The 27,850-nt window shown below is 42.3% G+C and overlaps 1 protein-coding gene across 2 annotated transcripts in view; it reads left to right on the top strand.

Annotated features, from left to right (window-relative positions):
• Positions 1-26,020, top strand: part of GRIN2B (glutamate ionotropic receptor NMDA type subunit 2B) — a 420,646-nt gene extending 394,626 nt beyond the window's left edge. For both annotated transcript variants that reach the window (XM_074325986.2, XM_088798080.1), the window contains one exon: positions 1,872-26,020. In XM_074325986.2, the coding sequence (XP_074182087.1) occupies positions 1,872-3,728 (1,857 nt within the window). In that variant the 3' untranslated portion in view covers positions 3,729-26,020. The remainder of the gene's footprint in view (positions 1-1,871) is intronic.
• The last annotated feature ends 1,830 nt before the right edge of the window (positions 26,021-27,850 follow it).

Below are 27,850 nucleotides of genomic sequence, written 5' to 3'. Positions count from 1 at the left end.
TGTTTGTGATGGGAGTTAAAGAACTTAACAGAACCTTCAGAAATAAGTCCTGACCCATAAGAAATTGGCATTCCAGAAACTTCCTTAATTGAAGCAAATTATAACTCTGAAGTTGTTCTTTATTTAGGTTTCTTCTATGTTTCTAGTCTCAAGTGAGGATTCAGAACAGTTTTGAATAGGAACAAAAGGTCATAGGGAAGAGTAAAAACAAAATGGGGGGGGGAGGGCTTCTTTTGATTTGTTAATAAAATTATGGGATTCATTCAGGAGAGGTGAATTCAAATGTCCATTTAGAAGAGAGCTGGATTTCAGATATGAGCAACTTTGGTTCAAATGGAGTTATGTAAGAAAATGGATCTCTCATCAAACTGTTCCATCCTTTGATCATTTTCCTGTAGTATAGACAACAGTTTCCTCTCTGGCTGTTAGTTGATTCAGGCTATTCAGTAACATGGGAGCAGGAGAATAAAACTTGTGGTCCCTGGGTTATGTTTCCTTGTATGGCTGTTCGCTCAGGTCCCAGGTAGGATGATGGCAGAAACTGTGGGAGCTGGTGACTTGTAATAGAAATCCCATTCATAGCCCTTAGACATAATCAAAGCCTCTGTAGAAGAAAAATGCTTTGCATTTTCTCCTGGCCATAATCCAGAAGGGTTAGAAAGGAGGCCTGAGAAAGATAGTAGAGTAACTTTACCTTGCAGATCTATCTTGCCGCTGGCCTCTGGGACAGTGCGTCTCACCTCATCTGTCTTTCTTCTTTGCTATTCGGCTGTCATTCTCCTTCCTAACCTTCTTCCCTCTCATCCACATCCATTGGGACAACTCACTTTCCAAATTAATCCCCCTTGTTTTAAAGACACAATTCAAACAACCTCCTCTTCAAATACCTTCCTTTGCCAGGGAGAAGAGTTCCAAATTTGTCACCTTTCAAGTCAGGGAACAAGATATTAGCAGAAGGTTGGCTTGACTTTAGACTTGAACCCAAACTATTCCCTCTCCTGAACAGTGTTCTTTAAAGCCCTGTACACAGAGTTCTCAATCAATACTAATTTGTCAAGATATTAATTATTTATGATAAGATTAAGTAAATGAGAAAGTATAAGAAGGAAACCAGAAGCTAAAGAGAGGATAAATGAGAGAATTCAACAAGGGAATTATTTATTCCTATTTAGTACTTGATATCTGTCCCAATTCTTCCCTCCTATGGTGTGGGGCACAGCAGGAGAAAAATCCTTCTTTGACCCCAGGGCTTCCTAATTCTCTCCGTGAATTTAGTTCATGCTTGGCTCAAGAAGAGAACTGCTCAGCTGTTATTTGGTGATCAAAATTCTAAAAGCTGCTCAAAATTTGTCAGAGCTGAAAAAAAGAGTGGCGATTGCGAGCTACTGAGCTCCCCTGTGCTTTACTGCCAGACAGGGGTGGCCAGCTAGGGCAGAACAGTCTCAACATCTGTAGCACATTGCTATTGATTTCCATGGGCCAACAATATTTTTTGCTATCGGTTGATACCACGGCATCATCGTTAAGATGCGAAAACCTGGGCGTAGAAAGGAAGATCAATGCAAGTCAATGACGGAGTCAAGGCAAGAATATCATGTCTTGCAATTTTATCCTATTTGCTCAAGTCACTTGATGTTGTCATGCCCCTTCTTGGATAGCCAGGTCACAACCTTAGCTCAGGATATGAGACTTGCTAAATGCAAGGGCATAAATCAGGCCAACTTCTAGCCACATCTTTTTGTGAGTATATAAGACTATCTGTTTCATGTTTTCCTGACTTTTCTTATCCAGTTAGGCAATTAGCGGGAGGGAGGGGGAGCAGGCACGTTTTGCCTCACTGAAGACCTAACGCATCCCATCCCATTCTTCAGGGTATCTACAGCTGCATCCATGGAGTAGCTATTGAGGAGCGCCAGTCCGTGATGAATTCCCCCACCGCGACCATGAACAACACACACTCCAACATCCTGCGCCTGCTCCGCACCGCCAAGAACATGGCTAACCTGTCAGGTGTGAACGGCTCCCCACAGAGCGCCCTAGACTTCATCCGTCGCGAGTCATCTGTCTACGACATCTCTGAGCACCGCCGCAGCTTCACGCATTCCGACTGCAAATCCTACAACAATCCTCCCTGCGAGGAGAACCTCTTCAGTGACTACATCAGTGAAGTGGAGAGAACTTTCGGTAACCTGCAGCTGAAGGATAGCAACGTCTACCAAGACCACTATCACCACCACCACCGGCCCCACAGCATCGGCAGCGCCAGCTCCATCGACGGGCTCTACGACTGTGACAACCCACCCTTCACCACGCAGCCAAGGTCCATCAGCAAGAAGCCCCTGGACATTGGCCTACCCTCCGCCAAACACAGTCAGCTAAGTGACCTGTACGGCAAGTTCTCCTTCAAGAACGACCGCTACAGTGGCCATGATGACTTGATCCGCTCTGACGTGTCTGACATCTCCACCCACACCGTCACCTATGGAAACATTGAGGGCAACGCCGCCAAGAGGCGAAAGCAGCAATACAAGGACAGCCTGAAGAAGCGGCCCGCCTCCGCCAAGTCCCGGCGGGAATTTGATGAGATCGAGCTGGCCTACCGTCGCCGGCCACCCCGCTCCCCCGACCACAAGCGCTACTTCAGGGACAAGGAAGGGCTGCGGGACTTCTACCTGGACCAGTTCCGCCCAAAGGAGAACTCATCCCACTGGGAACACGTGGACCTGACCGATATCTACAAGGAGCGGAGTGACGACTTTAAGCGGGACTCGGTCAGTGGAGGGGGGCCCTGTACCAACAGGTCTCACCTCAAACACGGCACAGGGGACAAACACGGCGTGGTCAGCGGGGTCCCGGCACCTTGGGAGAAGAACCTGACCAACGTGGAGTGGGAGGACCGCTCCGGGGGCAACTTCTGCCGCAGCTGCCCCTCAAAGCTGCACAACTACTCCACGTCCGTGGCGGGGCAGAACTCGGGTCGGCAGGCGTGCATCCGATGTGAGGCTTGCAAGAAAGCAGGGAACCTGTACGACATCAGCGAGGACAACTCCCTGCAGGAGCTGGACCAGCCGGCTGCCCCGGTGGCGGTGACGTCAAACGCCTCCACCACCAAGTACCCCCAGAGCCCGACTAACTCCAAGGCCCAGAAGAAGAGCCGAAACAAACTGCGCCGGCAGCACTCCTACGACACCTTCGTGGACCTGCAGAAGGAAGAAGCCGCTTTGGCCCCGCGCAGCGTGAGCCTGAAAGACAAGGGCCGTTTCGTGGATGGGAGTCCCTACGCCCACATGTTTGAGATGCCAGCTGGTGAGAGCACCTTTGCCAACAACAAGTCCTCAGTGCCCACTGCCGGACACCACCACCACAACAACCCTGGCAGCGGCTTCATGCTCAGCAAGTCACTCTACCCTGACCGGGTCACGCAAAACCCTTTCATCCCCACTTTTGGGGATGACCAGTGCTTGCTCCACGGCAGCAAATCCTACTTCTTCAGGCAGCCCACGGTGGCGGGGGCGCCGAAGGCCAGGCCAGACTTCCGTGCCCTTGTCACCAACAAGCCGGTGGTCTCAGCCCTCCATGGGGCTGTGCCAGGCCGTTTCCAGAAAGACATCTGTATAGGGAACCAGTCCAACCCCTGTGTGCCTAACAACAAAAACCCCAGGGCTTTCAATGGCTCCAGCAATGGTCATGTTTATGAGAAACTTTCTAGTATTGAGTCTGATGTCTGAGTGAGGGAAGAGAGGTTAAGGTGGGTATGGGAGGGTAGGGCTGTGGGCGTGCCGTGCACATGTCACGGAGGGTGACAGGGGTGAACTTGGTTCCCATTTGCTCCTTTCTTGTTCTAATTTATTTCCGGGATCCTGGAGTTCTGATTCTTTCTGAGGGCAACCCTGGTGACCAGCACCATCTCTCCTCCCTTTCCATTTCATTCGTCCTTCCCTCATCTGTCAGTCATTCCTGTTCCCATGAGAGGATGCAATGGACTTGCTCAGGATGGGAGGGCGAAGTGGAGAAAGGAAGTGGCTGCTTGTGAGCTTCCTCCTCGCATGGAAGGACTCTGTTACCCACTTTGAGTGAAGCAAGGAGAAGCAAAAGAAGGCCACGCGAGCACAGGATAGCCCTTCCCAAACTGATCTTTATGTTTAGGTGAGGAAGCAAAAGCATTCCAATAAGACCATTTAGCTTATTTGCCTGTGAATGAAAAGAGGCTTTTGCTAAATTCTTGTTGCTTAGATGGCATTTGTTTAGGGATCATGTACCAAGCAGAGGGTAGGAGGCCATGTGTGTTGGTGTATAAGCCAAAAAAAGTTTGCTTCAATTCCATGAGACTCATTAGTGGTGAACTGGAATGAGAGGTCATTGGTGGGTGATGGAAAGTATATCATAGCAGTCTTTCGTGATGCATTAGCGACAAGAGAGAATGGACTGCATGTGCATGTGTGTCCATATACACTTGCACATGTGTAGTCTATACATGTGTGTAGTCAGAGGCCTATAAATGTAGAGAAGGCAAACTTGACACTTGCTTCTTTCAATATCCCTAAGCAATATGCCTGTTTTGGCTTATATACAAACAGAAATGGTCGTATGTTACCTGAATTTTCGCTGTCTCTCCCCTTTACCCTTCCTGAATGAGGAAAATGGACGTACTTGATGGAGAAGATTCTGTGGCCTAGACAAAAAAAGGTGGTGAACAATCCCACAAGAGCAAGGTACAAAGTAATTCCTCCACTTGCCAATACTTAAAACCAGTTTTGGCCAAAAACTTTCCAGGAAGGCTAAAGGGAAAGAGATGTAGCCATGATTCTTTCACCCACGCTTGAGAACAAAAGATTCTACAAAGCTCCTTTGAGCTTTTTAGACTCCCAGCTGGTCAAGGTTTGGGGAGGAGCTAAGTAAGGCTTTGAAGAATAGAAGAGCCATTTGTGATAGGGTAAGTGAGAGAGGGGGATGTTTTCAATGCTTTGATCCCTTCTTACTTAACCTGGAGCTAGAAGAGCAGGCTCGTTTCCCCAGAATTGATCACAACTAACAGGGAACAGATAGTTAAGAGGAATGAGCTTGCTCATGAGTTTAGCTCGGGAGGTGTGGAGAAAAGGAAAGAGATTTGAAAGTGGGGAGGGTAAGAGGGGTGGGACTGCCCCGCTATCCTGTTGGGTCTGGCTCCCTGAGAATGTGTCATTGAGCTCAGAGTGAACACTCTCAGTAGAAGCCCATCCACCTTCCTGCTGCAACACCTCCTTTCCCTCCCAGATTGTACCACTCAAGATATATATATATATATATATATATATATATATATATATATATATATATATATATGGAATATATATGAACTCCAGGGATGAGGGTACTGGCAGGTATGATGCCTCTTTCACTAAAAGTTGAAAACTTGAGAGGGGAAATGAGTATTTGTCACTGCCAGTCCTGAAACTTGGGGTAGGGGTGTTCTGTGGGTCAGTTCCTCTGTCCTGTCATCCTCCCCTTACACAGAGTGGCAGCCAAAGAGCCACAGGTCTATTTGGAAGCTTGACTGCAGGATCTCCATGTTGCACACAGGACACATAAACCAGAAAGGTGCTCATCCTCCTCTGGAAGGAAGCTGCCATGTTTCTTCAAGTCACACCCTCCAGGGCTGCTCTTTGCCTTCTGTTTGCCCTGACTCACTACCATTCCTCATTCCCCACCCTTGACTGCTGTCCCCACCCTCCTCCTTGATTTTTACCTCAGTATCTTTCATTTTAAAGCCAACTGAAGGCCTTGTAAAGCTGTGTTTTCTTTCTAAAATGAACCTGGGGACAAGGGGCTGAACCTCTCACAAATTTGGAGAGAGGAGCGCGGAGCGCTTTACTTTAGATTCAAAGGAAGACTTTAAGAGAGAGGGCAGAGGGCGTGAGGCGTCTCCAGGAGGAAGAAGGAGAGGGCCGTATAAACGTTGCTTCACCCTGACTCTGTCCAAGGTCAGGGGTTCCTCCCCTCATTCTTCCTCTTACCTCACCCCTTTCAAATAAAAAACCAAACCAACTAACCTAGCGAACAGCAATCTAGAACAAAGGGGGCTCTGTCAGTCTCCACTGGTGACAGAAATCAAGATGGTGTTTATTTCATATGTAAATATTTTGTTTTCTAATTAATTTTGTATAGATAAAGTGTTCTCTTGTGAGTATCCAGGGTGTTGGGCTGGAGGGAGTGGGGTGGGGATGGGAATGAAGGGGAAAAGTGTTTTGTTATGGGTTTTCATTTTCCACTAGGGAATTGTTTTGTATGGCTTTTGCTTCAGCGTGTCTGGAAAAAAAGTGAATGCTAATAGAGGCCACTGTGGTGAAAAAGCCAGGGAAAGGTAATTTGTGTCCATGCCTCCCTACCTCACTGGTCTTCTTATCGGTCCGTGGGGAGTGTGAGCCCATCGGCCTGGGCTCCGCACAGGGCCCATTCTGGCTCTAAGCAAAGCCTGGGTCCAGCTCCTGTCTTCTAAGTAGACTATAGATTACCAGTATTCCATGCAAAGTCAAGCTGGTGGCACCATATTTTCCTTGTCAGCACCTAGGGTAGGAAAGATTCCCAAGGGGTCTTAAACCAGAATTGAGGTCAAAGGAACCTCTCATTCTTGGTGTGGCTGAGAGGTTTTAGGAATCTCAGTCCTAAGAAATCTCCCAGCAGCCCCCTCTTATGTTTAACAACCATGGCAGTCACTGTGACTCTTCTTCCTAGTACCTGGGCACTGGCCCTCTCCCCGCCCCCACCCTCACTCCTTGGAAATCCACACTGCAAGCACACCTAGAAAATTCCCACTAGGTCTACTTTTTGAAGCATGTGATATATCTGATTACAGGATGGTAGCACTGGATGCCTGTCTTACAAATTCACATGCTGTTCTGAAAAGATGACCAGATCTCAAAACCCAGTGGCCAGGTGATTCTCTTAGAATGGTTGCAGAGTTTGGTTTTAGAGATAGAAGGGTGGGTATGTGAGGGATGATGCCAATAGTGATTTTATATTTGCCTGTCCTCATTTCTGCCATCAGGAAAGTGCTGTTTGCCTCAAGCCAGGTATTCACAACCTGACTTTGGGTTAGCCAGACAAATAGAATGTCTTTCATTGGTCTGTTGGCCTTGCAAATATTAGCAGCCTCTCCCTCTTTACCACAGGATGAAATTTCCAAATCTATTTACCCAAGATATTACATTACATTTTTTCCTATGCTCCCATCATCAAAAGCTGTCAGCTGGATAATTTTATTTTTCTAAACCCCTTCTTTGGCCCCAGTTAGTCCCTTCTCTTCAACTGGATGGTTGAATTGGGACCAAGTAAAATATTCATGGCCTGCTCAAGAAAGCTTAAAGAACGGAAGGCTGAGCATTGTCAAGTTCTAGATATTATTTCATTCCAAAATAACAAACCAGTAAAATGCATGAGGATGAATTTGGCAGTAAGCCCCAACTGTTCCACAGATGGGTCTGCACAAGACCCAATCTATTCAAAACTGAGATTCCACCAACACTTCAAGAACACCAATTGTTCCAATTTTCTTTAGAATTCATGCTTTCTATCTTTTTGTGTCCTCTGTCATTTCCTTTCACTGTGGAAGTTAGTTGGTGGGTGTGGTCCTATATCTCTCCTTTCGGGGTGATGCTTAAATCTCAGCATTTCCACCAACATCAGATAATCTGACCCTTGTATTTGCCCAAGTCAAGAATGTGCATATGCACACCTTCAGAGTGATGCATGTACAGTGGACCTTGTAATTTCAAAATTTGTCACTGTGTATTCTCATCCAGAATGTGGGAAATATCCTCGGTGTGGATTTCCTTGTATTGGCCACCCATGTTGTGATTGGGGGGTGAAAAATCCCAAATGATTCCATTAAGTGTTGGTCAGTAGTACCAAAATGCATGTGTAATGTGATAAAATAGGAGTCATCTATATAATTAAGTGAATATCATCTGCCCAGTCTTTCGTGGCCATCAAGAGTTGCCCAAGGTGCAAATCTCTGCATAGGTGGTGAAGAAACTGTGTTACCAAACTGCAGTGTGCTGGTCACCTGCACATCTTATTTAAGAAGTAGGGTTTCTTTGGTTGGTTGGTTGGTTGGTTGGTTGGCTTAGTTAGTTCAAGATTTAGGGACAGAATAACCAGATTGTTTGGGCAATAGCTTTTGCAAAAAGCTGTTCAGAACTCACTTTATTCTTTTAATCCCCATCTCTCTGAAAAAAACCCCGTCATTGCTTGATACCCTGTGTGTGTCTGCTTGGTGTGTTAGGAATGATTCAGATGTATGCATACATAATGCAACTGCAGTGCTGTTGATGAATGCATTAGCATTTCCAGGTATTGTGGCCATAACTTATGTGCTCTCTGAGCCCAAAGCCATATAAGAAATGTGTGCTCAGTAGACTTCCAAATACTTTGGTAGAGCATTTGCTTTCTTCACTTGAGTGTCAGAGACTCCCCTTCTTGCCTAGGGAACTCTTTATGAATGAGGAGCAGCTAAAAGTGGACAATGATACTGGAATGGATCTGGCCTCACAAATAGTATGGTCCATGGTGTGAGTTCAGAGATCCTGAGAAGACCCTCCCTTTTCATTCCTCACCCTACTCCAACTACTGGCTCCCCACACAGATTTACTCCTTTAACACTGAGCTGCTCATTTCTCATTTAAATGAAACCAGGAAGGGTGACATATTAAGCCATATTAGGGATTTATACACTTACACATCTAGTGTACATTAGGAATCTCATTTCTTTTCCTCGGAATAAAGTAATGGTACAGGAGAAGACAGAGAGAGTGACAAAGTAGGGAGTAAAGATACAGGTTCTGGAGCATAAAGGCATTTAAACCATCTTATCCTCCACCTGCTTTTATTTAAGGCTCATATGACACAGGAATAGGACTCCTGACTAGGAATTATTTTCAATAAGCAATTACATGAATGTGTACTTTATGAATGTCTGAATTCAATACCTTGTAGGGCAGGTTAAAGACTATGATCTTTCCTATAGAAAATGGAAGACTGATGTTTCTCCTCCATTACAAGTTACTAGATGGACAGCTAGAAAGATCAAATTCAATTAATATTATGATAATAAAAAGTTGTTGTAATGATCTGTTCTCTGTTCCAGTTCAATTAATCTTCCAATTTAGCTGAGTGGTTCTGTATATTATACTTCCCCACCTCCATAGTGGGTGCCCAATGGTCCCAACACACAACTAACTGTTGAGGAGCTACTGGACTACCAGGTGCTACTAATCAGTGGGCAATTGTTTTTTAACCCTACCAGATGTTTGGGACATCACTAGAATGTAGATTTGTCAGTTTGAGAATTTCTAATCCTCTAGATCGGGGATTCCATTCTAGCTTTGGGGTTCCAGTATCGTATAAAATCACAGACTATCTAAATACATCCTACTTCCATCTCGTTCCAATCACATTGACTCAATCATGCAGGAGCCCTATGGGTTCTATGACTTAAGGTATATAGACTTATTCTATCCTCTTGATCAAGAACCACCCTCCCCCACCCAAAAATAAATAAATAAATAAATAAATAAATAAATAAATAAATAAATAAATAAATAAATAAATAAAAACTTAAAGTCAATGTTATTTCCATGCCTTGGAGAGGTTAGTGAAGTTTGGGACCTCTAATTTGCAATATGGATGCAAAGAAAAGGAATTTTGCCCAAAGAATGATAGGTTTGGATATCAGTACTGGGAATAAGTAGCAAAAGTTAGAAATCATCCACATTTCTCTGCCAGTGTGTCCATTTGCATCCATCTCAGAGCTCCTTACAGTGAATTTCTGGCTCTGTTCTGTGCTTTAAAACATAATTGCTGATGTGTGTGGGGGGATGAGGACTCCTGATGAGAACTGAAGGTGGAAAGCAGAGTGGATGAGTAGAATTTCCCACAGCCTTGAGACTCCGATATGTAGAACCTGTGTTTTGGCAAAGGTAAAAGAAATGGGACTCAGTGCAAGGATTAGGGTACAATTATAAAGCACAACACTGAGCCCACTATAAAACTGTTATTTTAAAGATTTGGTCTCCACACTTTAAACCTGAACTGTCTTTATTTGTAAGTATTTTAGCATTATGATTTAGCAGGTAGAACAAATTCTAGTACTATATAGGAGGGGGAAAAAATAAAAGCTCTTTAATGTAGCTTTAGAATTAAATATGTTAATTCAATTAAACCAATGTCTATTGAGCATATACTATGCCTCTGGGCTGGTGCTGTGAAGAATAAAAAAAATTTTTAATGGAGTATATTATACTCATGTATAATATATGAATGCAAAAGTATAAAATATTTAAATGTATATAGTATATATGCATAAATAAGTGTGCATAAATTAATATCTTTATACATGTGAGTTTATTTTTTTTCTGGTTTCAGGGTATCAGTCAAAGATATTATCCATTATGTTATTTTTAAAAACACTGCAGAGATTCAGCTCTCCCTGTCATGGCCAGGCCTGGACCTCTTCTCTTGGGAATTCCACCTGCCAGAGGTAAAACTCTGAAATTCCCTCTCTGGCTGCAACTTTGCATTTTCTGTATCTCATCTGCCTTTCTTCAAGCTCCGTCTGTTGTTCTGGTCCATAAACCCTCTGGCTTCATGCACTCCCCTCTTTGGTCTAATCCCATGTGCACCCACATGGACAGTACTCTCACCAGCAACCTCTTCTTCCTCTTGCCTTCCATCTCCAATAGCAGAAGGTCTTAAACTAATGCTGAAGAACACAAAGTCGACCCATCTAATCTCATCTGGACCCTACCCAGCTTGGACATCTTTTTATTTCTCCAATATTGATTCCACGTTACATCCTCTAAGTGTTTGTTAAATTTATTCTTCATTTTCCCTTTCAGTTTTATCGAATGTCTTTCAACAGGCAGTCTTTCCTACCATGCTACTAAGAAAAGATAACTGATTTTTGAATTCTCATGTAACCTCTCCTCTCTACTTCACATTTCTCCTGTCCTCATCTTTTCCATCCTCCCTCTCTGTCTCTGGTACATACCCTCTTACCTCTTCTAAGGTCCACTCCAGCCAATAGTACTTCTCTCGTTGCATCTTTAATTTCTTCCACACATTGGCCTACTAGCATATCCAAAAACAAATCCTACAACAATCTCGAAAAACAAATCTTCTCTCAATCCAACTAGAGTCTAGAATTCATGTCCTATCTCCATTTATCTTTTCACTTCCAAATTTCTCAAAAGGGTTGTCTTTCCTTCCTTCCTTCCTTCCTTCCTTCCTTCCTTCCTTCCTTCCTTCCTTCCTTCCTTCCTTCCTTTCTTATCTAAGGCTCATGACTTGACTTTTAAAATTGGGCTATACTCTACCACTCTACTGAAAGAACTCTATGGCAACATTCCAACAAGCTTATTACAAAATCCAGAAACCATGTTTTCTTCTTGCACTTCAGCCTCATGGACATCAACCTAAACGTACTATCAGGAAGCAGCCCATTCTGGTTTTCGTTCTAGCCCTCTGGCCCTCTCTGTGTTCCCGCTCTTCCTCCTGTCCCATCAACATTGACTTGCCATGATTTTCCGAGTTTGACCTTCTTCTTCTCCTTATCTCCATGTTTTTGTAGCAATATTTCTTTCTTCCACAGCTTCAACAATTATCTGAATGAGGATGAACTCCATATCTTCAGCCCCCTTATGTTGGTTTGCAGGGATGGTCTTGGAAGTTAGTTATCCAGAAAGTGGGTGGAAATATGTGCATTAAGCTAAAGTTGGAAGTAGGGTCTAGGAGTAAAGATTTGTAATTCATCCTCATTTAAAGAATGAGACATTTGTCTCTTAACTTTCCTATACCAACTTTTTTTTTTTCATCTTGTCTCTTCCCTTAAACTGCTCCCTTTACCCCAAATTCTCTCCTCCCTATCTCCCAGCTTACTCCCTTCTTGCATAATATCCATCTTCCTCTATACACATTTTCAAAGACCAGGACAAATGGACGTTCACCTTCCTTCATCTCTCATCCAAGTAAAAGCTATTTAGGCATTTTTTAAATACCCATGACACTTGAATTGTATGTCTCTGATGGCAACTATCACAGACCATCTTATTTTATAGCTATGTGGTTATATATCTCATCTCTCTTGATAGGTTATAAACTCCCGTTGGTCGGTGGCCACATATTTATTCATTTTTTTTATCTCCTATATCATTTACCAATGCATATTGTATATGGAAGGCACTAATAAATATTTGATATTATTATAAATTACAGTTGAAAAGGAGTCACTTTAGTTTGCCCACAGGATACTTGATCTGCAGTAAAATGTAAGATTGAGTCCCTCCATGTTTATCTCTGTATTTCTACACCTACCCAAAATCACAACAATACCCTACATGCATACGTTTCCATGCTACTTATTATTTCAAATGGGAGTTAGGATTTTTCTATGTTTTGCTTTGTCCTTTGAAGTTATTCTGTGACTATCTTACAGTTAGAAGAGTGTGCTTGGCATACATGTACACAAAGTAAGTGACAGAGGGACAGACTATGGAGGATATTGACCAAATGTTAGATATAAGGAGCTTTTCAGATGCTTTGAGAGGAGCTTGTCTCCAGATATTTCACCGAACTGAGTCTCTAACAATGTAACCTATGCTGAGATTGAACTCTCTCTGACCCAGTCTGTAGCTTTCTTCTTTTTTTGTAATTAACTCTTGTAGTACCAGAAGGACCATGCCACTGTTCAAGCTCACTGATCACATAGCCGTATGGACGCCGCATGCTGGCCAGTAGGAGCGATGTATGATGCTGCATACTTGGTAGTGTCTACATCTGTATCTGTTTGAGGCCAGATGGGGCAACTGTCTGCGCTGCTCACAACCTTGTCTTCATATTTCTTTCCTGGGCTCTGTAGATTCTCACCCTTTCTGAAGCTCTGTCTATAGGACAACTTTTCCAAAGGGAAGTTGAGAATTGAAGCAATTGAGCGCTTTATTTCAGATCTGTATATTTCAAATGAAAATAGGTTAGGATTTGAATGAGGTGGCTCAGAATTCTAGTTTCCAAAGTACTCATTTCTCTCTAAATGTGAAAGGATTCATTACCTTGGAGGAGATAACATCACCTCTGACCTTATGGTCCTCCTGTCCCTTTATTCTCTGAGCCCTAGTCACCCTCCCCCTGCCACCTTGATATTTCACTTAGCAATCTTTCCTATTCCTTCTAGTCAATTTGTTCCCCTAAAGAGAAAAACTAAAAAAAAAAAAACTAAAAAAAAAACTTGGAGTCTTGGAACTGGTACTGTCCTCTCACTACTGCTGGTAACTAATGTTCCCTTCTCCTGGCCAGTTTCCTCTATAAATCTCATTAAGTCATTGACCATCAATTATTCTCCTTTAGGAGGCATCTTCAGCCACGGTATGCTAATTTAAGGCAACTATAGAGAACTGAATGCAAATATGTTTCATGCAGCTACAAGTCTCTTCAAAAAAGTGAACAAATCCATTCTTTGTCAAGACAGGAGTGGGGTATAGGAATTATTATTGACAAGGTGAGCAAAATATGACAACTTTCAGAAACGCTGATGAAAATTAAAATGATTAAAATGTATGTTTAGAGGGAGAATTTTTCTTCTCAAAATTCCTGTTAGGTCTAGACAGCTCTGTTTCTGGGAATGGGGAGAGTTAACATTTTAGAGCAAAAGCAAGCTTATTGTATAATGAGATTTCATAAATATATATATATATATATATATATATATATATATATATATTACATAATATATAAATATTTATATATTGGTTTATATATATTGTTTCATATAGATATAGGTATATGAAACAAATAGTCTGAAAATAGCCAGTAGAAGGGTAGGAAGGCAGCTATCCTCAGGAAGAAGGACATTCATGAATCTGTTGGATCAATAGAATGGGGAAAATTCCAGGAAATTCAGAATGTATTCCAAAGGCAGTTTACTCATGAAGTGTTCATGTGAACTTTCTGCCTACCTGTAGACGTTGAGGGAAGATAGGAAGAAGGAGAAAGACAGGAAGTTTGCAATGGAGTGTCCCTTCACATCACAAGTACAGCCAGGAGCCTGCCCCTGAGTCTCTTGGTTGCCCCCTGGGTTGCTAGTTCTGAGGATAGCTTCATAAAAAGCAAGACCTGAAGTGAATGACCTTCCAGATGCCTCTTCTTTTAGTCACTCCCAGGAAGCCATAGCTCCTCAAACATGGAGCTTGTTTCCTGGACATAATTGGACTGAGGAGAGAATTACATTTATTGTTCTCCGTTTTCACTTGTAACCTGAGATGCAGCAGGAGGGAAAATAAGAAATTTTTTAAAAATCCAAAAGCACTTTCTGAGGGCTACCTTCACACCCATGTGTAAACTGGAGGTTGTTCGATCAATGTCAAAAACTACCAGGGAAGGTAACAGCTGTCCAGGACAGTGCTAGGAAACAGGAACCACAGCACAGCTGTCTTCAGCTGTAACTGTGCCCACCCTGGGATGAGTGAGGAACCTGGATTCAACCAAATCTGTGAGGTCCTGATTGTCCAGAGGGAGTCAGTGTCCAGGCTGTGCCCACTACACTGCAGCACCCAGGGAGCCCCTAATATCGCTCCACCACCTCTACCCACAGAATCTAAGCCGCCACACCAGGACTAGGTCTGTCCTCCTTGCATTAAGAGACTCACAATCTCTGAGATCTGACAGCAGTGCAGCTTCAGGGGATGTGGCCACAGGAATGTGAATGTACTGGGCTGCCTGCTTCTCTTAGATAAGGACGTTACCTGTTTTCAGAAGGAACTTGAAAAAGTAAAAAACAAGCATGCCTACCTGAAACCTCAGTCATATTCAGAAAAGTCTATGTAGATAACTCCCAATATCATCGTCAGATTTTCATTACAATTGATCATTTTCTTTTGAAATCAAGAGCTATTTTAATGTTCTCTTTGGTTGTGACATAGGAACCATCGGCAAACCAGAGACTAGGCCATTATTGCTGCCTCTGCCTGAGTTGTGCCCTCAGTAACTTCTAAATTGCTCCCACAAATTCGCCCAAACAGCACAACTGCACCTAATTTGATCTCTTTGCTGTAAGCTCCCTCACACTTGTGCAGCTCCCCAGCACACACATACACACATACATATCCCACATACACGCTCCTAACAAATAGATCCCAAGTTGCCGATTTCAATCACTTTATGGAGGAACAGGGATGCATTATTGGTAGATAAAAGTGTTCATTTAGAACTTGATGGATGTCTTAGAGTTTTTTGAGCCAGTGTTTTCTCTTCTGCTCTACCTTGCCTGTGAATCACTGACACCTCCAGGTTTGACAGAAGCATCGAGGCTTTATGTGAAGGGAGTGTTGCCTTTTTTGTGTGTTGGAAGAACTTAGTTGTCCTGCCAACTGTCCTTATTTTACCGGATGGAATCTATGTGGTCTTCTGATGTCCTGTTAGTGGATCAGTGCTAAGAGGATGTTGAGGCAGAAGCCAGTCTTCTCAAGACTAGACAGTCCCGTTGCTTAGACACGTTCATATCTATGTGTGCCCACATCTCTTCTTGATAAAATCATGAAAGGGCATGGACAGGTCCATCCTCAGGGGGATAGAATGGCACTATGTGCTTTGGGTGATTCAGTTGTTTTTCGTCTCCCAGGGTCAGGAGCAGGAAAAATGGTGAGACTTCGCATCAGCAGGAAACAAGAAGGCTAGAGAAGCAGCCACGTAGAACGCTTATTGAGAAAAACATAAAACAGTAAAAATACCCTTTCTTTGATGTGAATGCAATTGGAAGTCAACAAGGACACTTACAGCTGTGTTTTCCCTCATTCATTGGTCATTTCTTGCCTTGTCTTATTGCTATTTCTCAGTTTAGGAATCTTGAGGTATTTTATGTCTTGAGTCAGCTTTGAGAAACTCACTCTCCCCCCCCCCCCCCACACACACACAGTTAGGATGAGAAATGGAAAGAGCACAGCGCTTGAACATGTGCATGGCATTTAATATTTCTAAACCAGAGCCCAACAAGTCTGGTACAATCTGTCCCCCTGTATTTTAATGACTAAGTACAGGGCCTGCTATGAATAACTGGGTACTTGGGATCCCAGTAAAGAGAACAATTTTGTTACTAGATTGCTTCTGAGACTCCTGAGCACTTTCAATGATCAGGGCAGTTACCTTGGTTATTTCTTGGTAGCACGCATAAGAAATGGACGGAGCACATAGAAATTTGAGGAGTCATTTCTTTAGCATTGTTAACTTAAGCCTCACGTGCAAAGGCCCTGAGCTATGGCAGTTTCTAGCCTAACTGCCCTTCCCCTCCTGGAAGAAGGATGGCGTTTTTAGGATCACCAGCAGCCCTCTTAGGCCTCCACCATGTTTAACCTGTGGTACATTTTGAGTAAATTAAAGTCATTGGTATGTAGATGTGGGATAATTTACTGTAACCATTTCTCCAAATGGCCTCCTTTGGCAGGGAAAAATGATCGTGTTTTAATTTTACAGATGAAAAAGTTGAAGCACAGCAAAACTTGATGATTATATAGGTTATTCTTGGCAGGTTATATAGGAAATTCTTGGCAGAACCAAAACTTGCCTGAATTTCCAGCTTTCAGCCTAGCTCACTGAGTAATGATGCCTGAATTGTCCAGCTCACCTTAAGTGTTCAGCATCTAATGGTGAAGAAAAATCATGATTTATCCAGATCTTTCCCATGGAAATTTGTCTTCTTCACAGACCCAGACACGTATGCATACACACACACACCCTTCACATGAGACTACAAAAACAAGTCAGAAGGGGTAAGAACCAAGCAAGAGCTTTGAAAACCAGAAAGGGTAGAAAAGTTTCTGTAATAAAGAAAAGTTGAAGGCTGAATAACAAAAATGTTTTTGAATTTTGTGAGGTTAGACATTGTGAATAATTTTTTATTAAAAAAGATTTTTACGTAGCATGTAACCCACCCAAATAAAAGCTCAAGAAAAACTAAAACAGAGGATTTCTTTCAGAGTGCTACATGAGGAAGGGAGCCTTCAAAATGTGTGCAAGAAAGTCCTGGTACTCTGAAGGTGTCAGTAGTTTTTGTCGGTCCATAGTGAGGAGGGCCACCTATGGGGAGAGTCCCCTAGATACTTCTTCTGGGGACCTCTCTGTAATTTTGTCAAGTTCAGAAACAACAAGCTGGATTCCAGCATTAAGGCATGAGTTAGTTCTGGAAGTAGAAGTAGAAGTATAAGGCAGTCACATACACAGTGAATTCCAGAAGAAAGGATCTATATCCCCCAGACCCATAATAAATAATTATTGCCTGCCTAAAACCTGAAGAAAGGGAGACATGGGTATTGTAAAGACCAATACACATCTCCTGAGAATTCTTATGAAACCTTGATTTTGACCCAAGATTGCAATGCTGGGTTCTTTAAGCATCCAAGGGCCAGGGAATCCTGCAACCATCTTTTCTTGCAATCTACCCGTTTATTGATAAATAGTATCAAGCTCAGGAAATCTTTCCAAAGAGGATAGTATCTTAATTTCTGCCACAGAGCATTCTATTTACAGATCATTCTGCTTATACTAAGAGCAGTGAAAGAGCTCTAACTGTCCTAGCTTAATGTAGACTTTTTTTTTTCTATTTCATCAGTCCATCCTGTCCCTAGAGGTAAGATAGCAGAGGAAGTAGGAAGCTGGAAAAGTCCTGAAGTGGGTGAGTGAGGAGTCTTCTATACTAAATAAAATAAATACATAAATAGAATTGCACAGTATAGTCATTCCCAGAGCCTGTTTCAGGAGTTTGTCTTCAGGAGAAGATATGGGCAGAGAGAGGAGAGGTAAGTTTTATTTCCATGTGTGGGAATGGTGTTAGGGAGGGTACCAGAACCCTCCTTAAGCTCAAAGTTTCGAATCAAGCCAACACAAATATCCTTTCTGTCCTTTTTGCCTCCCAATAGGCCACATGAAATCACGATGGTATCATTGTAAGCTAAGAAAGAGGGGCAGGGCTATTCTATTCGCATGAGTGTCATAGCAAATACCTGGATCATGACACTCCTTAATGACATGGAAGAGGGTCAGCAGCTGAGGGCATTTGGGACACCTTAGTCCTCTGAGATGATGGTTCCCTGGTATGCTGAAGCTCTAGTCATTGGAGGGAGGAAGTAACAAGATTCATGGGGACCCTAAGGGAGTGAAATATCAGAGAATTATTTAATCAAGATGACAGAGCTCTCGTGCTTAGTTATTAAGATTACAGTAGAAATGAAACAGGCAACCTTCAAGCATAGCCATCAATAGAACAGTTTACGGAAGCATCATGGAGGAATTGTTTTACAAACAAAATCCCTATTTGCACACGACTAATGCTGTTAAGCCAAGAGTACACATAAAAAGAGGGCACCTTCCCATTTGGAGTAGATTTTAGTGCTGGACACTGGGTGCCCTATGGAAAGGCAAAGTAGGGTCAAGTCCATTTCAGAGCCCAGGTCTGAGCTGATCAGCAGCCTCCGCGTGAGCTCAAACTCCTTCTCGCTGAAACTGGGGGCAGAAAGTAATTACTCTGATATTGTGGTTTTGATTTCTCCCAACCCAGACTTGCCCATTTGATCATTGGCACCTGGACAGCTCACACCTCTCCTTGGACTTGCTTTCTGTAGCTTACATGAAGGGATAATCTGCATAATCCTGTTTGGGGAAGGCCTGGTTGACAGAAAGGTAAATGAGACTAAGGACAAAATAACCATCTTCTGGGGCAGTTAGGATTGTTTTCTGATTTCCTTTGTTTCTTTTTCATTTTCTTTGCCACATGGTGGGGAAATCTACATGTTCATCACCCATCAAATATCCTACTGGTAAAGTTTGGTATGGGAATTCATAAAAAATAGAATCAGCATATTTCCTTCAAACTTAACAGTCTTTTATGTTCTTATTCTCTCCCACAGAGACATCTCTTCTTTGAGGTACTTGTTCTCCTCTTTCTTCTCCTGGGCAGTGATTATTCCTAAACAAATTTCAGTCATTGGTGCTGGACAAAAGAATGATAAATCATAATGGTAAATAGACCAAAATATCCATGCTTTTTAGCCATTGCAAAGTGGGTTTTATCATTGAGAATAGGCTTCCAGGTTCTTTACCTAGGACCTCATCCTCACCTCTCAGACTTCTTGGCAGCTCTCCTGGTTCTCCTTCATGGTCTCGGCTCCCCTACTCCCCCTCTTCCCTATGAAGGTGGGATTAGTCCTTAAACTGCATTATCATCTATACTATTAGATTGTTAAAAGAAACCCTTGATAGTAATTTCTCATGGTTTTCCCACTATTTTTTAACTTGGGAATATAGAGAAGGTGAAAAAGAGAGTGATAAGCAAACAGGAAAGGTTTTATTACCAGATGCTTCAATTCAAGGTCAAGTGCTGGGAACTGCATTCCCTCCAGTGATAGCCTGCAGTTCTACTAGTGGAGAGGGGTGTGCTCTGGAATATTAAGCAACTTCTGTGAGAGTGCGCACTGGGGCTTTGACTGAGGTGCCTGTCATGTGCATGGAGGCATTTGGTGGTGGTTATTGTCTTCTCTCTTCTTACTATTTTAAAGCACAGGCCCTGCATGATGGTGGATGCTTAGGTTTCAGTTTGAACAGGTTGGTGATATAACAGCCCTAAAGCCACAGTGTTTCTAAATATTTCACCCAATGAGCTGTTGCACATGCTTTTTTAACCACTAATATTGTGTCTCTGTTGGAATGAGAGTGAGAGGTGGAATAGGAAACAGCTTCAGTGACAAGAAGACAAAAAGCTTTATTTTAAAAGATGCTATTCACAGAGCTGAGAATAATCTAGAAGCAAGGAAGGAAGAAGTAAGTAGAATGGTTTGGGGGTGAAGAGACAATGACACCCAGATGCTCTGGTTTATTCCATAAGAGCTTTGTTTACCATTCCCAATGAGCCCTGGCAGAAGGAGAAGCTGTTTGGTCAGAAAGCTGATTGGTCAGAATGCGGTGACAGACTGACTTTAGAGAGAGGCATCGGCTGCCTTCCAGGAAGGTGTTGCTGAGCGTTGCACCTTAACTCTTCAGAACTTTGTCTACAAACCTTTAGGGCCACTCCTCTCAAATTATTTCCATTCCCCAGTCAAGAATATTCTGAGTAGAAGAGACTTCGACCCATTATTATTACATTTACTTAAATTGGGAAGCCAGGGTCACTGAGGGGGACAAATTACATCTGGGGAAAAGGGGGAGCAGAACCTTTTGCTCAATTTTGGAAAAATTTTGGATCAAAAAGTTAGGTCACCTCTGACAGAAAAAATCTTTTAAATAAAATTATATCTTCCCATCTCCAGTGAAAACACCAGGTTTCTAATCTGATTACTATTTACTTCAGGAAGGAAATTGGTAGATTAGATTACAAATAGGCATTTACAGATTGATTTAATCCTGAGTCTTACACATATTAATATGGAATTTCCTGACACAGACATGATCTTTTAAGCTATAAAATATCATTGAAGGGCAATAGATCAAATGTTCTGAGCAAACCAGAAAGCCTGAAATGTTAAGTAATCCTCTGAAATGAATGAGTCTCTGTAGATTCTACTGCATCCATAAAGGATTAGGGAGTTAGGCAACCGAAGGAGAGGGGCAGAGAGCCACTGACTGAGACTCGAGGTCATTTCTTAATTATTGAAAAATGATAATAAACCCAAGAACAATTTTCAAATCAGAAGGGAGCATAGAAAGCAAGCTCTGTTCTTGTCATTTAGAAATTTGGTTAAAGTTTAGAATAAATATCCAGAATTTTTTTTTTTTACTGAAACTCTCCTTTTGGAGACATTTGGCCTGCAGTGTAGGGGTATGTTTTGGAGAGATGATTTACTCATGCATTGATTTTTATTGAGTGGAAACTTCATGCCAGGGATACAAACGTGAACACCATTAAGTCAAAAACCTCACAAAGGTTACATAGTGACAGAAAATAGACAAGAAGCAAAAAATATACTTCATGTCAGGCACTACAAAGTGCCATGAGAGAAATGAGGCAGATTAAGGGGGGTGGGGGATGATAGCATGAATGTGGGGTTATGTTTTATAGGGTAGACAGGAAAAGCTTCTACGAAAAGGTGACATTTAAGCAAAGGCTTAAAGGAAATGAAGGAGTGAGACTTGGAGCTTTCTTTGTGCAGGTTTTTCAGGAGAAAAGAAAGAAATGCAAAGGCCCTGAGGTCCAACCCCATGTTTGACATACTTGAGGAAGAGCCAGGAGACCAATAATTGAGGAAGAGAGTGTGAGAGCTGAGGTCAGGGAGGTGGTATTGACCCATGAGCCTTGTAGGCTATTGTAAGGATTTGACCTTTTACTAAGAGCAAATGAGGAGTCACTAGAAGGTTCTGAGTGAAGAGTTGTATGACGTGACTTCCATTTAAAAAGAAGCATTGTGACTACTGTGTTGAGAATATGCTGTGAGAGGGTTGGCAATAGAAGAAGCAGCTAGACCAGTTAGGAGGCTATGGGAATAATCCAGGTAAATGATAATGGCTTGAGCCATCGTTAACAGGGGAGGTGGTGAAAAGTGGTTGGATCTGGAAATATTTTATAAGGTTTGCTGACGAATTAGAGATCAAATAAGAGAAAGAAAATAATCAAGAATAACCCTAGAATTTTTGGCCTCCGCTATCAGAAGTTTGGAGTCACTGTTAATAAGACAAGAATCCTACAGGTGAAGTCAATTGGCAAGAGAGCCTCGTATTAAGTTTAAGATGTCCATGAGACATCCAAGTGGAGATGCTGATTGGCTATATGCACATGGAGTTTAGGGAAGAGGTAGAGCCTGAAGATACAAATTTGGAATTCATAGGCATTAGGATGGTATAATATTTGGAGCCATGAGACTGGCTCTAGGGAATGAGTTCAGACAGAAGAGACTGAGCCTGGGGAGATGTTCAGAGCCCCACAAGATGAGGAGGAACCATCCCTGGGAGGAATGGCCAGGGGTAAGTCAGGCTCTACCATGAGTAGTTAGTAGAATGAGATTATCTGGAAACATGGATCATTCCATGGATGACCTGAAAAAGAGCTGTTTCAGTGGCCTGGTGGGGACACAAGTATGATGGGGATGGGTTCAAGAAAGAGTGGGAGGGGAAAAAGTGGAGACGATATGAATGGGCAACTCTTTTAGCTTTTTTCTAAAGGGAACTAGAAATAATAGTAGATGATAAAGGATGTGAGATCTAAGGAGGGATTGTTTTTTTCAAGATGGGAGAAATAGCCTGTTTTATGCTGACCAGAAGGATCCAATAGAGAGGGAAAAATTGATGATGCTTAAGGAAAGGGGATAATCACTGGAGTGATGTTTTTCATGAAGTGGGGGAGGATGGGATCCAGGGCACACGTGGAGAGATTGATGTTAGGAGCCTAACCAGGTTGTTATAGTAACAGGACGCATATAGTGTATTTGGGCACAGATGCAGGTGGGTTGATAAATGTGCAGGTGGAAGTATGTCTTTTCTAAATGATCATTTTTAGTTCATCAGCTAAGAGTGAGTATTAGAGAATGGGTATTGGAGGTTTGGGAAGAGAAGGAAACATGAATCTCATGCAGCCATCCAGCAGAAGAGTAGAGACCAAGAAAATGTAGGAGACATGCTAAGTGGCCCAAAGGTCTTACTTGAGGTTCTTATGGTCATGAGTTTGAAACAAATTTCAGAAATTTTTTCAGCTACATTCAGCTACCTGGAGTGGAGAGTTAGATTAGTAGGTTTGTGGTTTAAGGAGGTAAATGCAATGAAGGCAGCAAGAGACACAGAGTTAAGGGCAACTGCAGAGTAGTAATTATGATTGGTCATGAAATTTAAGCTGGGTGAGAGGAAAAGTGAGGATTTTTACGGAATTGGAACAATGAAATGTAGTGGGGAAGAAGATTGAAATGCTGAGATTGCCAAATTATTGAATCAGGTTCCAGAAAAAGAAATCTGGAAATTAGGAGCTGAGTCAGAGAGTGGGATGCTAGAGGCTTCTGTGACAGAGAGGTTGCAGTTATTGGTAGTGATGTGGTCTGGGGTTGGTGTGGGATGGTGGGCTGAGAGGTTAGGTGGACAGAAAGGTTATTGAAGGAGCAGAAGCCGAGGAACTGAGAGGTCAGGATGTGGAAATGGTGGTTTATGTGGCTATCGAAGTCAACGAAAATTATGATGGGGGTGGTATTGAAGACAGCGACAGGAAGGAGAGTGATTCAAGAATATTTAAATTACTGCTTCAAGTAAGGGAAGCAGCTACCTAGTATAGTCTATGTGCTTCAAAGCTGGTGTGTTCTGTTTTGATTTTTAAGGAAGAGGGAGGGAAGATAGCCTGAACATGGCAATGAGGGGCAAGGGAAGTACCGACTCTACCTCCAGGCCCAGTGGTATGGGGGATGTGGGAGAGAAATGCCTGCACTTGAGAGGGCTGAGAGCCACAGTCCCCAAGGAAGAGCCAAGTTTCAGTGAGAGCAAGGATGTGAAAGTAATTGTTAGGGCCATGACTGAGGATGAACCCTGGATTAGGGGAAGGATTTGGGGAGTTCATAAAAGATGGAAAATGAGCACAGATGGGAGATGTACCTGGTCATTTGGGGATGAATGTCTGAGTGATGATAGATATTCTGGGAACTTGGGCTTCTCATGGTGACTGTCCCAAGCAAGACTTGCAGGCATTTTGGATCAGTCCAGATGGTCTCTTTGTCAGATTGAAGTGGTAAGGCTGCCGAGGACTGGGGGTAGCATCTTGCCAGTAGCACATGGGACTCTGGTACCTCTTCTTCAATCCTGATGTTTATTTGTTTAACTTCCACTAAAAGCTCTATTGCCATCTGTGGTAGGTCACTGCCTAGATATTAGCAAATGTGATCGTGGATTGAGGCTGCATTTTGACTGTTTGCCCTGGAAAGAACACATTTGCACAGTAAATCTTGTCCTTCATATTTTCAAGGCTCCCAACTAAGTTAGTTTCCTTGGGGAAATTATAATTCTTTGCTCACCTTTCTCCTCGTTTATCTTTTTAAAAAATCAAAGTAAAAGGATTGGAAAGCAGCTTTGCTTCTGCCCAATTCCGCTAAATGGAAGTTTTCTCTGACTGATCATTTTTATTTAGTATTTCCTTGTGGGACAGAGAGGAATAGTGGGACAGTAGTAAAATAAAATGATCAAAAGTCTTTAAAAGCCATGGGTGAGTGGTTTGGGAGATCAGGAGAGAGTTAGGGGGGAAAAGGGGCTCTTGAAAGTGGGGCTACATGAGAAGGGAACAAATGAAAGCTTTTAGGGAAGGCCTGAGAAAATCAGAAATTTGACCAAGGAGGCAGGGGAAAAAAATCCACTGTGCTGGCATTTGGAGATTTAGCAAGAGCAACCTAGAGTCTGCCCCCAGGAACATTCCACATACTTCTGACACAGATGGTGTGCTGATTTTAGTTTATTTCTTGTGCCCTTAAAAAAAAAAAAAAAAGACTCATAATTTGAAAAAAGACAGAAGCTTTGCACCCATTCCTAGTGAGCTAGTTCTCCAAGCCTCCACAGAATCTTGAAGAAGGCATGGATTTGATCACAACTACTGCTGCTACTGGTTCAGCTTCTTTGTCCACCAGTAAAGGGACCCCTTAGCTTAGTCATGTCCTGCCTGGCATTTTCCCCAGAAGATTAAGTTGTGTTCATCCTGACTTGTCTCATGCCATGTCTTTAGTTCTTATATTGGAAGGCTATTGCAACCAACTCAAGGGGTTATACTGTACTTTGTACACTGAAGGCTAAAGAACCCGATTTAAGAAGGAAAATGGAAGTAAGGGAAGCTAACCAGGAATGCTGATGCCATGCCCTCTGTTTGCCTTCTCACCTCTGGAAATGCAGTCTTTCAAAGGTGAGCAGAAAAAATGTGGTTTCCATTCGCTCTGCCTCAGATTTCCCTTAGTTCAGGTTGCCTCCCATCCTAGTCAATTGGGTGCACCTGTTTGTTAAGGGAATTTGCAGAGAGTGGGGGGCAAATCTTCATAGGAGCTTTGTTACCCAGTGGACAGCCCAGCATTAATACTTTAGAGTAGCCCTGGTGCTTGTGGCAACATTTGAGAAGACTAGGTAGCAAGTGACAGAGATCAGAGAAGGGACAAGATAGGGCAATGAGTTCTTGTCCCTAAAGGCAAATCTCTTTTCCTCTGCTTGGCAGGGAACAGTGCTCCAGCATTGTCATAATTACACTTAGCCACAATGACGGGTGCGTGTGTGCGCCTGTGAGTGTGTGCACACGCAAATGTGTGTAAGTGTGAGGGGGTGATGATGGAAACTACAAAATATGAATCTCCTGTGGAGGTGGTTGCAAACTCAGAGCCTCACCTCACCAAGGTGACATGGTAGAGAGGGACGCGTTCACAGCTTCCCCAGTATGTAACCTCCCCAGGGAAAATGCAGAAGACACGGGCTTACCTTGGCTCTGTGAGGCCCAGATCCCACCCCGTTCCTGGGGCAGGCTCTCCTTCCTCTTGACTCTCAGATCCCCAGCCCATCCCCATCCAAGTTTGTTTTTTGTTTGTTTGTTTGTTTTGTTTTTGTTTTCTGTAAATATATATTTCTTATTTTGGACGTGCAGGGATCAATAGAGATTCTGGAGTGGGGGGAGGGGGCGATGACTGGGTTTTTTAATTTTTTTCCTTTCTCTCTTGGATTTTGGTGTTTGAACTTGAGAAAAAATAATTACAAGTATATATATAAGCAAATGACTTACCTTAAAAAAAGAAATAAGTTGATTTCATTCTTTTGATTTATCTTGTTTCTCATTGGGGTTGGGTGGGGGCGGGGGGTCTTTTGGGTGGAGGGCTTTTTTGTGAGCTGTATAGATTTCCAGTTTGGACTTGTTCAATTGATGCGGGAACAAAAATTAAAATGAATTTAAAAAAAAGACACAACATAAAAACAAGAAAAACTTTGTGATGTATAAAAGCTGTAAATAGTCAGATTCTTTCTCTTTTCTAATGGCAAATTATTTCTGTCACTTTATATTCAAAAAATAAAGAAACCTACCACAAATTATCAGGGTAAAAAAAATCCAGTATCAGAGTTTTTTTGGGGGCAGGGGGTCTTTGTGCTCTCTTTAACATGGCTTTAAAAACCTTGTTATAACAAGACGCTGTTTAGGAAAAACCCCTTTCCCAGTTGGTTTCTATGGTAGTCTGGGCTGATGAATCCAGTTGAGTTAGGAAATCTTTTTCTACTAGTTAATGCTGTCGTCTCTTGGTGAAGGGTTGGGGAAGAGTAAATGATTATGATCTAAAGCAACTTTTTAGTTTCCATAAGATTCTTTCTTTACTACGTAATAACTGTCATCTCCTTTTTTTTCCAGCATGGAACAATTTAAACACATTCAAAAGTAACAGAATGGTATAATGAACTTTCATGTAGTCGTCACCCAGCTTTAACAATTATCAACTTATGCCAGTTTTGTTTCAATCATTCCCCTATCCATTTCCCCTTCTATGTTGTTTTGAAGCCAATTCCATAATTGTATAATCTGTAAATATTTTACTATGAGACTCTAAAAATTAAGGACTCTATTTCAGAGTAAGCACAATCTCATTGTGACATCAAAATTTAGCAATAATTCCTAGATAGCAAATATACAGTTACTATTCAAATTTCCCATTGTCTCAGATGTAATAGTGCTTTACGGTTGTTCTTTTCATTACAAGCCAAATAATGTCCACAAAATTGGTTGCTATTTCTTAAATTTCATTTTACTCTATAGGTTCACCTCTTTTTTTTTTTTCTTTTCCTTGAAATGCATTTGTTAAAGAAATGAAGGCTTTTATCCTGTAGTTTCCCACAGTTGGATTTTGCTGTGGCATCCCCGTGGGTAATGATTAACACGTTCCTCTGTCTTTCCCGTAAATTTGGAACTGTCTTACTCTTTAATGCATTATTCTGCTGTTGATCGGGTAAACAAATGGGCCTTCATTTTAACCAACATGCAGTATATTTGAAAGAATTAGTTAATCGAATACGTTTTCCAGGTGGACAGAGTAATGCGGGTCTAGTGACAAGGTGACTCAGCTCCTCCCACAGCCAAGACAAGAAACAACGACCTGGTCTGGCTCCTCAACCTGACTTTTGAGCTATTGCATTTGCTTGAATGGTCTCTTTTTCTCCTCTAGTCCCAGTTGTGTCTCAAGTTAAGTGATGTTTCTGATAATAAAAGAAAATTAGATGTATTTAGCTTTTCAAATTGAAATCATAAAGCGCACTCCAACATCACTTTATTAAGAGCCTTGTGCTCCTCCTATAATCCTAGTACAGCAGGGCTTCCAATAATGTCGTTTAGTCTTCATGTTGATGAGAGAAAGAATTGATTCCCAGCAGGGCCTCTGTCTGTGTGGAGTTTGCACATTCTCACCAGTCTGCAGGGCTTTTCGCTGGTTACTCTGGTTACCTCCCACATCCTAAACATGTGCACGTGTGATGAATGGGAGGGTCTATTTATCAACTGAGTGAGTGCGCCCTGCAATGGAAGGGCGTCCTGTCCAGGGTCGGTTTCCGCCTTGTGCCCAAGAGCTGCCGGGACAAGGCTCCAGCCTCCTATAATCCCGAACTGGAATAAGCAGGTTGGAAAATAATGATCTTACTTGTTTTTATTAATCTTTCTTAAATGTGTATATAGCTCACATTTATCATAATGTTTAATGTTAGAAGTGTTTTGGATCTTTATTTAGAAGTTTGGTGATGTTTTTGTAACCAGAAATAATGCCATAGGAATTTATATCAATTAATCTATGGTAAAATTGGTTTTGTTACATGTGGTTTTGCTTTAAGTCACAGTTTCCAAGAACCTATCAAAAGGGTTAAGTGAGGACTTACTGTACTGGGAAGG

The sequence above is a fragment of the Rhinolophus sinicus genome, chromosome 1 (genome assembly GCF_057876585.1).
Source record: "Rhinolophus sinicus isolate RSI-liver-muscle chromosome 1, RSI-T2T, whole genome shotgun sequence".
NCBI classification, from domain to species: Eukaryota; Metazoa; Chordata; class Mammalia; order Chiroptera; family Rhinolophidae; genus Rhinolophus; species Rhinolophus sinicus.
The sequence above is the reverse complement of the archived record's forward strand: the minus strand, read 5'-3'. Positions and strand labels throughout refer to the sequence as shown.